We start from the raw sequence: 15836 nt of genomic DNA on the forward strand, positions 1-15836 counted from the left end.
AAAACATTTTATGTGAAATTTGAATTTTTATATATATTTCTTTCCAAGACCTGATTTTTTTGTCTAAAACTTGTAGACCAAAAAGCCCAATAAAGTGTGGCCTTTATCTTTCAAATATATAGACCAAGGTAAATCCTGGTGACAGCCCATCCCACCCACCCAACCCAACCCAACCCAACCCATTCTTAACATCACATTTAGACCCAATTATGAACCTTAAATGACACGTTTGTTTCATTGATCTTGGTGAATTCATCAGCATCCTTCACTGTCCTTGTCTGATGTGACTCCATGTCCTCCACTGAAGGTAAGAATTGAAAATATCCCCCTCAAATGAAGTTATGTATTCAAATAAGAAACATCCAACTGAAATTTGAAATGTCTGACCCACACTACACTCACATTTACATTGTGCAGCGCATATAACAAGCACATGCACATGCACATGCACATGCAAACACAGACACACCCACACATTAAAATTAAGAATTATGAAATTGACACCCCCTTTAAAATCGTTAATTTGCCAAGTGTCGTAGTTTAGTAGTGTTGTTATTCAATTTTTCAGTTGAAAATACATTAAAGATTTGGTATGGTCTCACAGAATATACTCAAGGATTGTAAACTAGTTTATTGAAGGAAAATATTTTTCAAAATATGCCACTGCTCATGCTGTCAACCACTGGTTTGCCTCAACCAGACACATGTTGGAAGTTGATTTGCCAGTAAGTTAAAAATGTCAACAATTATGTTTTAAAATATTTTGTCTGCATGCAAGCCATGATGTAGTTCCACGAGGTCCAGTGCAGAGGTCCAGTCTGGTTATTTACATCCGAGATCCATTCTCACGTCAACCTGGGCGGTAGGGTAGCCTAGTGGTTAAAGCGTTTGCTCGTCACGCTGAAGACCTGGGTTCGATTCCCGACATGGGTACAATATGTGAAGCCCATTTCTGGTACCCCCCGCCGTGTTGCTGGAATATTGATAAAAACGGCGTAAAACCATACTCACTCACTCACTCACTCTCACGTCAACCTGGGGTAAGAAAAACAATGCATCGCCCTTGGTGATTTGCAGGAGTCTCATATTATAAGTTGTAGCAATATGATGAGGCTACATGGAGTTTTATTCGTTCTGTGTTAGGTTTTATACCACAAGCCGGAGGCATAAACCCCATGTTACGACCCTAGTCATCCTGCTACAGCGAATTTATCCACAGGACCATGTAACTAATAATAATAATAAAAAACTTGCAGTCAAGTGCAGTACTCCTCTTAAACTGACTAAACTGTGACTCTACTCTTCTTGGGCTGACCTTGTGTGTCATGATGACTCTGTCACAAGGATAGGTGCTTGCTCCGTCAAGTATGGATCTGAGTTTAATGACATTGTCCAAACTGCCATGAATTTAATGTTGGTAGATGTTAGTGATTAGGGAAGTAATGATGCAAGTGTGTGGTCATATTCCACCTGCTAGTGATGCGGTATCGAAACTTGTCTTTCTCTGAGGAGTAATATATAAGCTGTACACTGAGGGTGAAACTTGACACATGGGTCTAGAGGACATCTGTCATGAAATACATGACATTTGTAGGAGAAAATATGAAATGCAATTTTGGGTCAGATTTAATTGTTGATGGCCCATCTGTTTCAGGGATTTTTCAAGGATTTTATACTAAGTGCCTTTAGCAGGCAATTTTGGATGAAAACATCATTAATGTGTTCCAAGTTGTCTAAAACTTGCATTACTTTGGACTTTCCTCGCACATAAGGATACGCTATAATATAACTGAAATACTGTTCAAAGCTGCGTTGAAAACCAAAGTCGATCATTCACTCACATGTGAAGTCGACCATGGATAAAAATAGTAAAATGGCTTTGAGTGAGTGAGTTGGGTTTAACAACACTGCTCTGTGAACAGCATTCCAGTTTATCGCGTTGTGTCAGCTTAATGTCGGAGAAAGCCCGAAGTTATGCAGTTCTCAGACGTTTACCACGTCAGTGAAACCCACAAGCACGTGTATGGTGCTGACAAACCTAGAAACATAATCGGGGCGAACCAGGATTTAAACCCACGATCACAGGTTTCTGACGTGCCCAAGGGAAGCAACTCTGAAAAGCAAATCGCAGCACATAAGCTGACGGTCACCCTTGGAGAACTAGAACACAAAACACCAAGATCAATCTCATTAAAATCAAGTCTTTGTACTCGCTACCACTAAACAAAGATCTGAGGACATCCCATTAGGGGTCACGTCAGAATGACCTTTCATCCGACCAATCAGAGCGTCGCTTACCAGATCATGAAAGTGACAGTCAGAACGTGTTTTCTAGTCATGCAACCACGAAATATTTGGCACGGGGTAATCCGAATGACAGTTACGGGTTTTATGATTATATCCATACAATCTAGGCCATCTATAAGCCATTCCAGAGTGTTCTTCTTATCAGTTTTAATTTTTTTAATCGAGAATACGTCAAAATATGTTTCGAAGCGTAGTCTTCAGTGTCGTAAAGCTTGAGAAAGCTGCCTTCTGATTGGCTAATGTCGATTTCTTGTCAGTCATTTCATTGGTCGGTCAAAATTCGAGAAAGGTCGTTCTGACGTGACCCATAAAGGGATGTCCTCAGATCTTTGTTTAGCAGTAGCAAGAACTAAGATCTGATTTTAATGAGATTGCACCAAGATAGGAATCCTTTTATGGATGACAAGTTCTTTGTAACAATGTTTAAGGTGGCATGCTGCCCTTGTATAATGTTACAAACACGTTGTTATACAGAAAGAGTTTCATGAAGAGTAAAATTAGAGAAAATAGATTAAAAACATTAAGCCAGAAATACACTGAAGAATTTGTATATCCAGACACTGAAATGATAAATAGACTACCTGGCATACTTCTGTACAGATTTGTGGACATGCTATGTCCAGTGTTGCATACAAGCACACAAGAACATAGAGTAATGGATCAGCTGATCGGAGCCATCTGCTACATATTATTGATTCATTTCTATTTGTCCAACCACTCGTTGAAAACATAAAGAAAGCCATTTCCCACTTACCCATACATTATCCTACATTTTGCATTTTTTGCATTTGTTGTTCTTCATGCCTCGCTAATTCATTTGGAGTTTGGATAATGGACCCAATTTTTTAAATTTATGGACCCAGTTTTAAAGACAAATGATTTTACTTGTCATTCAACCCATAAAGATACGGGTTAGAATAGGTCTTCAGTAACCCATGCTTGCCGTCAGGCTCGCTGACTGGGTTGATGTGCGTCATCGCATCCCAATTACGTAGATTGATGCTAAGGATATCAATCACTGGATTGTCTGGCCCAGACTCGATTATTTACAGACCGCCGTCATAAAGTTGGAATATTGCTGAGTTCAGCGTTAAACAACAAACAAAAATCCCATGTCATTCAAAATATTATTTCATTCAATTATTTCTTTATTTCGTGTTTTTTTCTTTATTTCACATTTTGACAATTTTCTTTGTACATACTTCAGTAGAAATACATGTTTTTGCATATTTTTATTTAATTTATTTTTTTGGTAAGCCACGTTCAAGTAATTAAAAAATAGATGCTTCAGAAGGAAATCTGTATCCATATAAGATACAAAATATTGGGACTTGGCTGTGTAACTGACCTCCTTTCATGTTTACATTCCACAGTCAGTCACCTAGTATATCGGTCTTGCACAACATGCCACAAAGCAGGACTCTACCACGGAAGTTGTCACACATGTAGTTATAGCAGCTAGAGCATATTTAAAGCTGACTCGTTCCAGATGACCAGCCATCTGAGAATACTGTGTAGAATAAAGTAACTTAGGTAAGCTGTGTGTCAATGTTTGGACGCGAGGGTTACTTAAGTGTGTTAAGATCTACGAATATTGATATAGACGCCTATGGCCTCAGAAGCCCATATAAATCAACACACATGCATGGTAAGAATTCTAGATCATGTTTGATAGAAGGTACGCTTCATTGTCTACAAAGTCTCATGTTTATGCTGGGATTGTTTCCATGTTTCCGAAAGAACCCAGCAAATATTGTTTTATGGAATATAAACTAAAACAATATTGTGAAGAGGATTGTCTGTGTAGCTTCACTGTTTTGATGATTACTTGATTATCCAGTGTATTATGTCTCCATTCTGTTTATGCTTTATATAAATGAGGTCCACCTTAGTTTCATTTCAGCCAGTGAAGATCCCGGTTATAATAGGTCTTCCGCATTCCATGCTTGCCGTAACAGGCGACTATGCTTGTCGTAGGAGGAGACTAACGGGATCAGGTGGTCAGGCTAGCTGACTTGGTTGATGCATGTGTAGTTCCCAATTGCATGGATTGATGCTCATGATGTCAATCACTGGATTGTCTGGTCCAGATTCGATTTTTTTTACAGACCACTGTCATACAGGTGGAATATTGCTGAGTGCGCCGTTAAGAAACCAAAAAACATACTCTTAATTTTAGTTGTCAGTTGAACCGGCCAAAGGGAATTCTAACACACTAACAAACACACTAATATTAACACTATTATTTTGGTTGCTTAATGCCGCATTCAGCAATATTCCAGCTATATGACAGTGGCCTGTAAATATTCGAGTCTGGACCAAGCAATCCAGTGATTTACATAATGAGCATCTATCCACGCAATTGGGATACTATGACATGCATCAACCAAGTCAGCAAGCCTGACCACCCGATCCTGTTAGTCGCCTTTTACGACAAGCATAGTCGCCTTTTACGGCAAGCATGGGTTGCTAAAGACCTAATCTACCCCAGATCTCAGGTAATTAACACTATAGTTTGGTGGTTAAAGGGTTTGGGTGTCTATCCTAACAACAACATGGAGTAATGGGTAATCGAGTTAGTGTTGATGTTTCATTTGGTCATATTGGTCTTCAGACAGGGTGATAGAATGTGCCACTCTAGTGTGTTACCTGGTGAGGTCAAATGTCACAACAATGGTTCACAACATTCTGTCCTGTTGGATCGGGCGTCACATTTTTCCTGGACACTCCACACACCTCGGTCTTGCCGGTCCAGGCATGTTTTCATATACAGGGGCATCCCCTCAGGGCAGTTATGCTAGCAGTGTGTGGGTCATACTTAGTCATTCTGTACAGCAAATATGGTGGTTGTTAAGCATGACTCATTGGATGGAAACAATGAACACTCAACAATTCACATAATTCTAAGACCTTTCCACGCATTCCTACACAGTTTCTATACCTAGTTGGCAAGTTCAGTGTAACACATCTTCCCGAGGTAAGGGAGTTAACTGACAATACAATGTATCCCCTTGTGAACAACCAAAAGTCTGTTGTCAGTTTATGTTGTCAAAATAACAGTTTATTATTAAATTATCACTATTGATTATATTCCATGTGGATTGTATCATGTGACAATGTCATTGGCTATATAAAAATGGATAGAAGTTTTTGTTTGTTATGATGAAAGAGATAAATGTTTACAAGTTCCAGCCCTCTTATTAGTGACTGAATGGTCACACATGCTACTGAATATTAACACTGGCACCCTGATTTTACTTTTGGCCGCCGATTTGGCCTCCTAATTATTGTCATCTTTACTGTAAAATTAACTGATGCATAGCTGGAGTGAGTGAGTGAGTTGGGTTTTAACTTCGCTTTTAACAGTATTCCAGTTATATCACGGCGTGTCAGCTTAATGTGGGAGGAAAGCCCGAAGTGATGCAGGTCTCAGACATTTACCACTTCGGTGAAACCCACAAGCATGGGTATGGTGCTGACAATTCTAGAAACATAATCGGCGCAAACCGGGATTCGAACCCAAAATCATAGGTTTCTGGCGTACCCAAGGGACAAGACTCTGCAAAGCAAATCGCGACGACTGGGCCACCCGTGCCCCCGATGCATAACTGGAAATAATATTTGCAAGACCTTGAGAAAACAATGTCCGTATTCCATAGCACTGATGATCTCCGTTATGTAAACACTGCAATATCACAAACTATCTGAAATTGTTTTCAAGTACAAGCTGTAATATCATGAATATCGCAAGCACATTTTCACCAAAAGTCCAGTTTCATAGGGTATGCAATCCAGTGAAAAGTGCATGTGTTGTAAGCTCCGTACATACTGCAGAGAATGCGCTATTGGATTGTTTTTATGAAGTGGTGGTGCATGGAGTGTTGACTTCGCACTTTGACAGTGACTTGCTCGCAATGTTTTCTGAATTTCATCAATGACGCTCAAGCAGTGAAAATGATGAGAGCAAGAACATTACGAAACGTATCATATTCGCATCATTGTGGGTGGTTGAAGGTCGAGGTTATGAGAGGGGGAAGTGAATCTAGTCAGTCAACTAGCAAGTCATCATCATCGTCTGCTCATCATTCTACATTTAGTATTCAGAAAGACCAACAAACACCCTGTTGCGCCTTTCGTGAGGTGTGTCTAAAAGAATTTGAATGGTCACATTTCATCAAAAATGGGATGACATGTGCTTTGTGTTCAACAAATCAATCATTTGCAGGGAATACTGATTTTTGTATATGCAATATTAAGAGAGAAACATGCGAGGGGGGATAAAATCTGAGGCCCGCGCCCCCAAGAATATCATAAGGTTGGTTCCTAATCTAAGCCTGAAGTGTGTAATTTTTAAATGTCATTTGTGTTGGCTCCGAGGATATCTGGGGGTAAATTATTTACCAAGAAGGCGGAGTTCATTTGTAAGCGTATTTAAACTGAGAAATATTGAGTAATATACCATATGCAGACACCTGATAATGAACATTTAAATGGTTTTTTATCACTCCGGAACATATCTGTTACAGTCCTCCAATGTGTGTGTTGATATGTTGAATGAAACATGATGCGTCATAAATATACTGAATAAAATAGTTAGGAATCATGAATATTTGGGGTGATATATTTAGGAATCATGAATATTTGGGGGGATATATTTAGGAATCATGAATATTTGGGGGGATATATTTAGGAATCATGAATATTTTGGGGGATACATTTATGAAATTGTTTGCTCAGTTTTCACCACACACAAAAATATTCCTCAAAATATTTATGATCCCGATCTTTTTTTGTTCAGTTTATGATCAGAATTTCCGATACAAATTTTGACAGATAGGAAGGATTGAACATCATGGAGAACAGAGATCCTGAAAGTTAATGGCCCAATCTCTAGCGACATCCATCAAACAATATTTCTTGTTCACCCATGCAGCAGTAAACAGATTTCTCTCAACAAGCAATATGCACTTATGTAACTTCAAAGAAGGTGTTGAAAATATGGACAATTACTTTGTCCATTTTTCTAAATGGGGAAGTATAAATTGTATCTTGCTGTTGATGTATATTCATAAACTTCATCCTTGTAAAATTAAAGCTCTTTTTCGAGAAATAATTAAATATCTTGATCAAAGGGTTTAAAAAAGAAGTTTTTATAGTTAAATCATGATCATAAACTTGACAGTCCAGTAAATTATTCAAGCTTTGTGGATTTTCTACTTCCAGATTTTTATTTATTTTTTAATTTCATTCGGGGGAAATATTGTTCCTTTGAAGACACCATGATTTGTGAATGCTTCTGGTTTTGTTGTTCATGTCATTTGCTTTGTCACTTTAAAAAAATAAAATAATTCAGATTAATGTTATAGGGATTTGAAATGAACGCTCAAAATTCTATTTATTTCGTTTCTCTGTTTAGCAAGTTGGCCATTGCCTCAAGAGGCCAGGGATTGCAAGTGGAATGATTAGGATGGAATATTGCTGTGGTCAGTAGGTTCGGGATATGGGCACATTAATTGTATTGCAATATATTGCAATACAGGAAGCTGTATTGTGTTACACATTGCAATACGTATTGGGGCCCAAATTATATATATTTGTACTGTTCACATCATACTTCTTCATACAATAATCCAGACTTCAGATTTACCTATTACCTTATTCAACGTAATAAGCATCCAGGGCGCTCTCAAAATTAGAAATAGGTGGCTCTTATTAAACTTGAAAGATAAATTTCGTGTTCATATACGACAGATATTTTTTTCCAGAATTTAATTGCCCATAATTAAGGGTGCATATAACACACGAGTGTGTATCATACGCGAATAAATAAGTCTTGTGAACATTGATCAATCGGAAGGGGTGCTAATTTGGATTGTTCACTAGCCAATATGTTCGCAAATATTGCCGTGGGCGCTTATTAGAGCGAGGCACTTACTACGTCGAATACGGTATGTCATCCATATAGAATTTTTATGTAATCAGCGTGAAGTGTTTGCTGTTCACATGGGTTAGATAGGAAACAAGTCCATCCAAATGCCTCAAGGTAGTAGATATAATTTATATAGTTATATAATAATTCTTCTGTGACTGTATTGGAAAATATCAATATGCAAGGGTTGTATTGTGACGTGTATTGCTGACAGCCATATTGCAGTATGCAGGTATGTCAATTATATTGCACAGCCCTAGTTTTCAGATTTTTTTGTCTGATTTCTGGAATTAGACACCTCTTAGATGATGCAGCAGCTGGTGACTGGACCACAGAAGGATGGATGGGAAAGGGTGGGGGTTGCAGGAGGGAACATCTTGTATGTTGAACTTCTGTGGAGGAAGTATTTCAATACAAAGTTATCGGGTAGCTCGGGGCCTGTTATGTGGAGGGGAATGTCCGAATAGCTCTCCATTCCTTAAAAATAATGGAACTGAGGCGCCACAGAGGTCGAGGCCCATTATTTTTTAGAAATGGAGAGTTATGAGGATATTCCTCTACGTAAAACACATTCCTACTTTTACACTTTGATAAATCATTGTCTTGTGGAAGATATTTGAAAAATAAACCTATTCTGTGTGAGAGGCCTTTTCATGATGCACGAGGAATATGTTTTCTGCCGCTGTTGCACGTGCACCAAGCTCTGTCACGAGCTAATAATTACAATGCATGGTACATAACGCTAGATAATTTAGTGAGGCCCTAAACTAGTATCTTATAAATCTCTTGCATGTTGTAAATACATGCTGATTGGTATTATTGGAAATATAGAGCCCTGAGCAAGGATATATATGTTTACCATGTTTACCCAATATCTTTTCTCATCAAAGTTTTATCTAACTGCTTTAAATATGAACATTGTTGTAGGTTACCCATTGTAACACAACATTACATCCATAATATATTGAGGCTTTTACGGATTATGCAAATATCTGAAAATATTAGTTAATTTGAGACTGTACTGTCATGTGTAGACAGCTAGACTTACTCGAATCAAACAGTGCGGATTCAAACCCCGCTGGCAACACATGTATTCAGCAAAGTTTGAAATCATTCACATGTCAAAATATAAAAAATAGTTTAGTTTATTACAAGTGTAAATCAATTGAAACATTGGTTTAAAGATAATGTATCATTGACAAAAAAATCTCCATTCCTGAAAAATAATGGACCATTTAAACATTAGAATGATGTTACAGATGTGTCTTATAATAAGGTTAATTTCAAAGGAGGTAGGTTGTTGAATAGCTATGAACCACCAACCTGGATCCACCACTGAGAAGTAAGCTTTGACTTTTCATTCCCTGCAATTTTGTTTCCAAATTCTGTATATCATCTGACTGCCAATGTTCCGAAGACATCAATATATTATGTATTTTGTACCCCAACCTGTAAGGGTGGGGGTATATAGTTAGACCAAGGAATTCCACCCGTCCATTCTTCTGTCCTGAGGAATTTTTTTTGTGCGACCTTTAACTTGAAAACTACTAAATATATTCATTTCCATCTTGGTGAACACTTTTAATACCTATAGGAGAGGCTCAGTGCAAAGTTTGTTTTCAATATTTTTCATTTTTTAATGAAACATTTGTTTGACCTATAACTTTAAAACTACTTAATGGATTCTTTTCAAATTGAGTGAACAGTTATCATAGATAGAAGAGTTTAATTTTGATATACCGGGGTATGTATTTCCCGGGGTAGCTTAGAATATTGTTTTACTTCAACATTTTTGCTACTTATAACTTATAAACTACATGGATTCTTGGGGGTATAGTTTCTATACCAATAGCAGAGGTGCAGTGCAAAGTTTGATTTCGATAAGTGGATTTTCTGTGAAAATATTGCTTTTTTCATGTTTTGAACTTAGAAATATGTTTGAGTTGAAGTCTGGGGTATTAGTGAGCACTGCTCACTTTTTGTCTTGTTCTATATATTTTTCAACCACCATATTACCCTATGGTTTTGAAAACAGTCCTTATACCTCATAACTTTGGGAAGGTGTTGTTTAACTCAGCTGAATTGCTGTGTTTCAGAGTTCCACGACGTGAGGAGCTGCAAACCCATCTGTGATGCAGCAGCAGGCAACGTCATCCCTGATGTCGCTCTTGTCCTGCCTGCTGTACATCATCGCCAACATAACGGCAATGTTCCTCTACTGGCTTTATCAACAAGCTCGGGACAGGAAAGTACAACAGGATGGCAACTCGGACGAAGTTGATGCAGATGGAATGGAGGTTCGCCAACCGATCCGATTCAAGAACCAGCCATCATTATTGGCAATGCTTGGACTGGAGCCTTACCATTCACACACATTCTTCGCTTTTGAGGACCATTTTCATACTTTCGAGGCAGTCAGCAAAGGGTGCAAGCGAGCTGGCTTGGAAAAATGTGGTTTGATAATCGGTGTGGACTTCAGCGCCAGCAATGAATGGCAGGGAAGAAAATCGTTTAGTGGCCAGAACCTACACAGAGTGATCACGGGGAAAATCTATAATCCGTATCAGAAAGTGATATCCATCATTGGAAAGACCTTAGAGCCATTTGATGAGGATAATTTGATCCCAGCATTTGGTTTTGGCGATAGTTCCACCATGGGTAAAGACACATTCCCGTTTATGCCAAAATCGGAGCCATGTTGTGGTTTCCAAGAGGTGCTCGATCGTTACAGCAATATTGCCACGAGGATAACGTTAGGGGGCCCTACAAACTTTGCTCCCATTATTTACAAAGCAATAGAGATCGTACAAAAGTTACGCAGCTACCATATCCTGATTATCATAGCAGATGGGCAGGTTAACGAGGAGGATACAACGATAGAAGCAATTGTCGAGGCATCTAATTACCCACTGAGCATCATCGTCGTTGGTGTGGGCGACGGACCCTGGGACATTATGGAAAATTTTGATAACTTTCTACCGCAGCGCAAGTTTGATAATTTCCAATTTGTGAATTTCCATGGGGTTACCACAAAAGCAAGAAATCCAGAAACATCTTTTGCACTACATGCCCTGATGGAGATACCGGATCAGTTTAAGACGATCAAATCTCTAGGATACATAGAAAATGGTCGTGAGGGAATTCATAATGTGGTCAAACGGGAAAACTAGAAGAAATTATTCACTCAAATGAGTTTAACAGTTGCTTGAAGGTATGGAATTTCCTGCATTGTCATTAGGAAAATCTTCATGAAGAATATAAATCTCGAAAGTGGTCATGGAGTTTTGGTGATCAAGGACTAAATAATGCAACGAATAGATCCCAAGACTCGTAAGAATCCGAGTTAAGTGTTTGTGCCGTTATTTGGAAAGAGAATTACTCACTTAGGAACTCCATCAGTGGAATAAATTCCTCCAGAAATTCAGGAAAATATCAATAACAAATGGATCCTGTGAGGATTTATTGCAGAACAATTGATAGAATGTAAAACTTTTTATGGTATGTTTGGTGTTTGGAGGATTACATTCTGATCAGTGAGTTGAAGACTTTCTTGAAAATATGTTTTCACGAGCACACCATTTGATATTCAGATGTGGGGCTGTGATGAAAAAAAAATTAATTGGCTCAGATAATTCTTGAAGGGGTTTGAGATATTTTTAATTTTAAATGTTTAGGCTCATAGTTTTTATTCAAAATATATCTCGGTTTTGCAGCTGTAGATGAAAAATGTATCTGTCTTGATACAAAATCCCGGGTTCAGTGGCAAATTGACAGCTGGCGCTGCTGATAATGCAGTCTGGTTTCTTTGAAGAGGATATTTGCCTTTGACATGAAAATTCTAATGTGTATTTTATGAAAGGACAGCTCATGTTATATTTATTTTTTAATCAACTGAAAATGGTATTTCCTTTATGAAATAGGAGTGAAATATCTTTTTTTCTCCCAATGGAATCTGTTTCGTCGGATGATCGAGGCTGTTTATTCTGTGGCGTTGGTGTTCGGATGTAAGGTCGGAGTATTATTCTTGTTTTATTATGTCTAGACATCGATGTTGTAACAGTAAAATGTGACAAGACGTGGTTAAAATAAGCAAACCGATTGTATGTCACTGATAGTGTAATAATGGGAGATGATAGGACTTTTTCTTAATTCTCCAAATTTGAAAGCTTTGACCTAAGATTTGATTTTTTAAGTGGAAAATAAGATAAAAAGATATAAAAAATTTTCTTTATTTTCCCACATTGACAAATGTTTTGCATCTGCTTCACTGTGGGCCTTCCCCAACAGTCGCTATGAGAGACATAACTTCCTGTTCCAAGTGGCTTTCAAGTGGAACTCACTCACTCACTCACTCCCTCACTCCCTCATTCACTTTGTGTCCGGTGCTATACATGTCAGTGTGTCCCACACGTTCGTGTGTACAGGCAGCCTGGTCTGGCTTATTATGGAAAACAATATTATCAAAGTACAAGATTAATCAGCAAAAAACATGTTTGAAGTGATGAGGGTGGTATATGCGATATCATGAGTTGTAAGTAAGGGTGTGTGTGATCATAAGGGCGTGATAAGGATGTATATAGGGGTTTATATGTATGTGCGAGATCAAATAACAAGGCTTTGACAGGTGACATGAAAGCTGTGTGTGTGAAATGGTAAGGTTGTAAATACAAAGATAGAAGTTTCTTTGTGATTTGAAGGTATAGATTACATGGCTATATATGATATGTGTTATATGGTTAGGATATACATCTTACATGATAAGGGTGTACATGTTATGTGATAAGGTTTGCATGGCATATGATAAGGATTGAATTTATATTGGATAATATGATTGTATGTGTAACATAAGGATATGGATGTGTGGTTATATTATAAGGATGTATGTGCTATGTGTTATATGATAAGAGTGTAATTGAGATATGATAAGGATGAGTATGTTATGTCATGAGGGTGTAATTGTCATATAAGGAGGCATGTTATATGATAAGGATGCACATGGTATGTGATAAGGAAGAACATATAATGTGATAAGGATGCACATGTTATGGTTAAGGATGAACATGTTATGTGATAAGGATGAACATGGTATGTGATAAGGAAGAACATGTTATGTGATAAGGATGCATGTTATGTGATAAGGATGTACATGTGATAATTCAGTGTGACATGTAGCTTTAAACAAGATCATTATATTGACCTTACTTTAAACATTGTATTATTCATTAAATCTGTTTATACACTTCTAGCATGTTTAGTTTTAACCAGATTTAAGCAAGCACTGCACAGCCATTAATGCATATTCACTTACAACCATGTTATGGAGTATTTCTCATTGCACTGCAGACTAAAACTTGTAGCAGTTTCTTGAGGGGTACATATTGTTTTATGCATCCTGCGTTAGTTTCATACCACAACCCGGACGTGAGTCATTCTAAACTTTTAATGAGGGAGGCGTAAAACCTCACATACCCTGAGTGATCCTTCTACAACGACTTTATCTTGCCAACATCTTTCAATCTGCCATTGTGAAAGAGTCAAAACAAATTGAAAACAGGCTCAAAACAGCTGTTCGATTGAGCTGAGGGTAATTTGTGCTGTATCACATGAATTTCATGGACTCATAAACAATGTGCAGCTTTTTGCATCGTAGCAGGGTGCGAGAGATTTATTATCACGCTCAGACTTCCACTGTTTTCTTTGTGGCGGGGTAACTGGGATTGATTGTCCCACTCAGAAATTTATTTTCCCACCATCTAGGATACGTAGTATTTTATGAAGATCACAATAAACCAATCAGATCTCAACAAATGCTTTTGTTCCTGTCAGTTATGACATATTTAAAGTCATTATCAAATTATTCTCCGAAAGGGGGCACGGGTGGCCCAGTCGGCTAAGGCGCCGCCATTCGCTGTGCAGAGTTGTATCCCTTGGGCACGCCAGACACCTATGATTGTGTTTGAATCCCGGTTCACCCCGATTATGTTTCTAGGTTTGTCAGCACCATACCCATGCTTGTGGGTTTCACCGAAGTGGTAAACGTCTGAGACCTGCATCACTTCAGACTTTCCTCCCACATTAAGCTGACACACAGCGATATAACTGGAATACTGTTAAAAGCGGCGTTAAAACCAAACTCACTCACTATTCTCAAAAAAGATGCTGATTGGGAACAAAGTCCTATGTGACAGAAAGTAGCTTCTGTGTTACTGAAATATAGGGGAAGAAAGTTGTAAGTCCCAGTCTCGTTGTTACTTTAATTTTCCACCAAAGTATTTAACAAAGATGCCATGAGAAACACTAAATGTCAGAGGTTGTATAGCCATTGCTTATCAAGACTGTGATACAAGTTCTCTATCAGCTTCCATGCTCTTTATTAACCAAAGTAATACTATTCCACTTTCTTCCATGGTGTATAAAGAGATTTGCCATTTTTTCATGAAGTTGTTCAAGAGATATTTGTGTTTTTTATTATTTTTGGACAGTGCAAATGTATAAACTTACAAACACTTCCTAAAATATATAATGGTCTGCCCAACACTGGAACCAGTAGGCTTACAATAACTCAGCTTGTGTGCTGTTTTATCTGGAAATGTGAATCCTTTTTGTGTTGAAAAAAATAAATATGTAAATTAAATTATTATTTTTATATGATGTGTGATATCAACAAACGTTAATATTTGATCATGTTGATTGTACCAGGGGATGTGTCGAAGGTTTGTAATGCCAATTTCAGATTCATTTTACCGTATTTGGTTTCACTGATTCTGAATAATATTTGTGACTCACCGGGAAAAAACCTTATGGGTATTCGGGTACAATTGTGCTGTAAAATAAAGATAGACTTTTGACATCAACTTACTTAAAAAATAGTAAAAATTGCCAATTCTGCTGACTGTACAAAAATATTATATTTATTTTCTCCCATTAGTTCGTAACGTAATGAAAACATTATTTCAGAACATTTCAGCATACAGGTCTATGTTCAATTAATCACATATTATGTCTAAACTGCACTCATTACATAAACAGTTACAAGTTGGAAAATGAGTCCAAATGTTTGATGTCATGTATCTCTGTAATAAATATAAATTGCAGCTTATAAGTTGTATTTTTGTGGTCCTCAGATACTGTAGTTTTAAATATAATATCAAGTCAAAATACCTCATGTCATAGTGGGTCACATATATTCATTAGGCATTACCTATTATAATATGAAGTATTCTGTGTATAAATTTTGTATATTGTGTTCGAGGGTTTCTGGAATTGGCACACAAGCTTTAGACACTACCTTAATGCCACTGTCTGAGATGTATGTGTGACTATTTTTGTATATGATTACCAATCACTTGTAATTTCACCTTCCGAAATTACTTTTGTACATAAACTGTTCTGAACTATAATCGTCTGTTCTGTTCTTCTTAATTAGCACCACCTGCTTTATGAAGTTATGGTGTATCATCTTCATAATCATTCATAATCATTAATATCAAAACCAGACTGTCTGAAAATTCATTCAAGCAAAAAACAGCCATCGCTGATTGAGCGTTTTGGATATTTTCCAAAAACATTTCCTGGGCAGTTAAAAGATTGCTGGACTAAA

At 37.5% G+C, this 15836-nt stretch overlaps 1 protein-coding gene across 1 annotated transcript; it reads left to right on the forward strand.

The window, feature by feature from the left end:
- The first annotated feature begins 10343 nt into the window (after window positions 1-10343).
- Window positions 10344-15612, forward strand: LOC139455621 (uncharacterized). Its single transcript, XM_071237177.1, has one exon. It carries the CDS (start codon window positions 10369-10371, stop codon window positions 11404-11406), a length of 1038 nt encoding a protein of 345 aa, XP_071093278.1. The 5' UTR covers window positions 10344-10368; the 3' UTR covers window positions 11407-15612.
- Window positions 15613-15836: the final 224 nt, after the last annotated feature.

The sequence above is a fragment of the Haliotis cracherodii genome, unplaced genomic scaffold, assembly GCF_022045235.1.
Source record: "Haliotis cracherodii isolate W230 unplaced genomic scaffold, xgHalCrac1.p SCAF_11, whole genome shotgun sequence".
Lineage (NCBI taxonomy): Eukaryota > Metazoa > Mollusca > Gastropoda > Lepetellida > Haliotidae > Haliotis > Haliotis cracherodii.

Excerpts from the sequence above, each read along its gene's own strand:
- LOC139455621 (XM_071237177.1), top strand. The coding sequence starts at position 10,369 with ATGCAGCAGCAGGCAACGTCATCCCTGATGTCGCTCTTGTCCTGCCTG.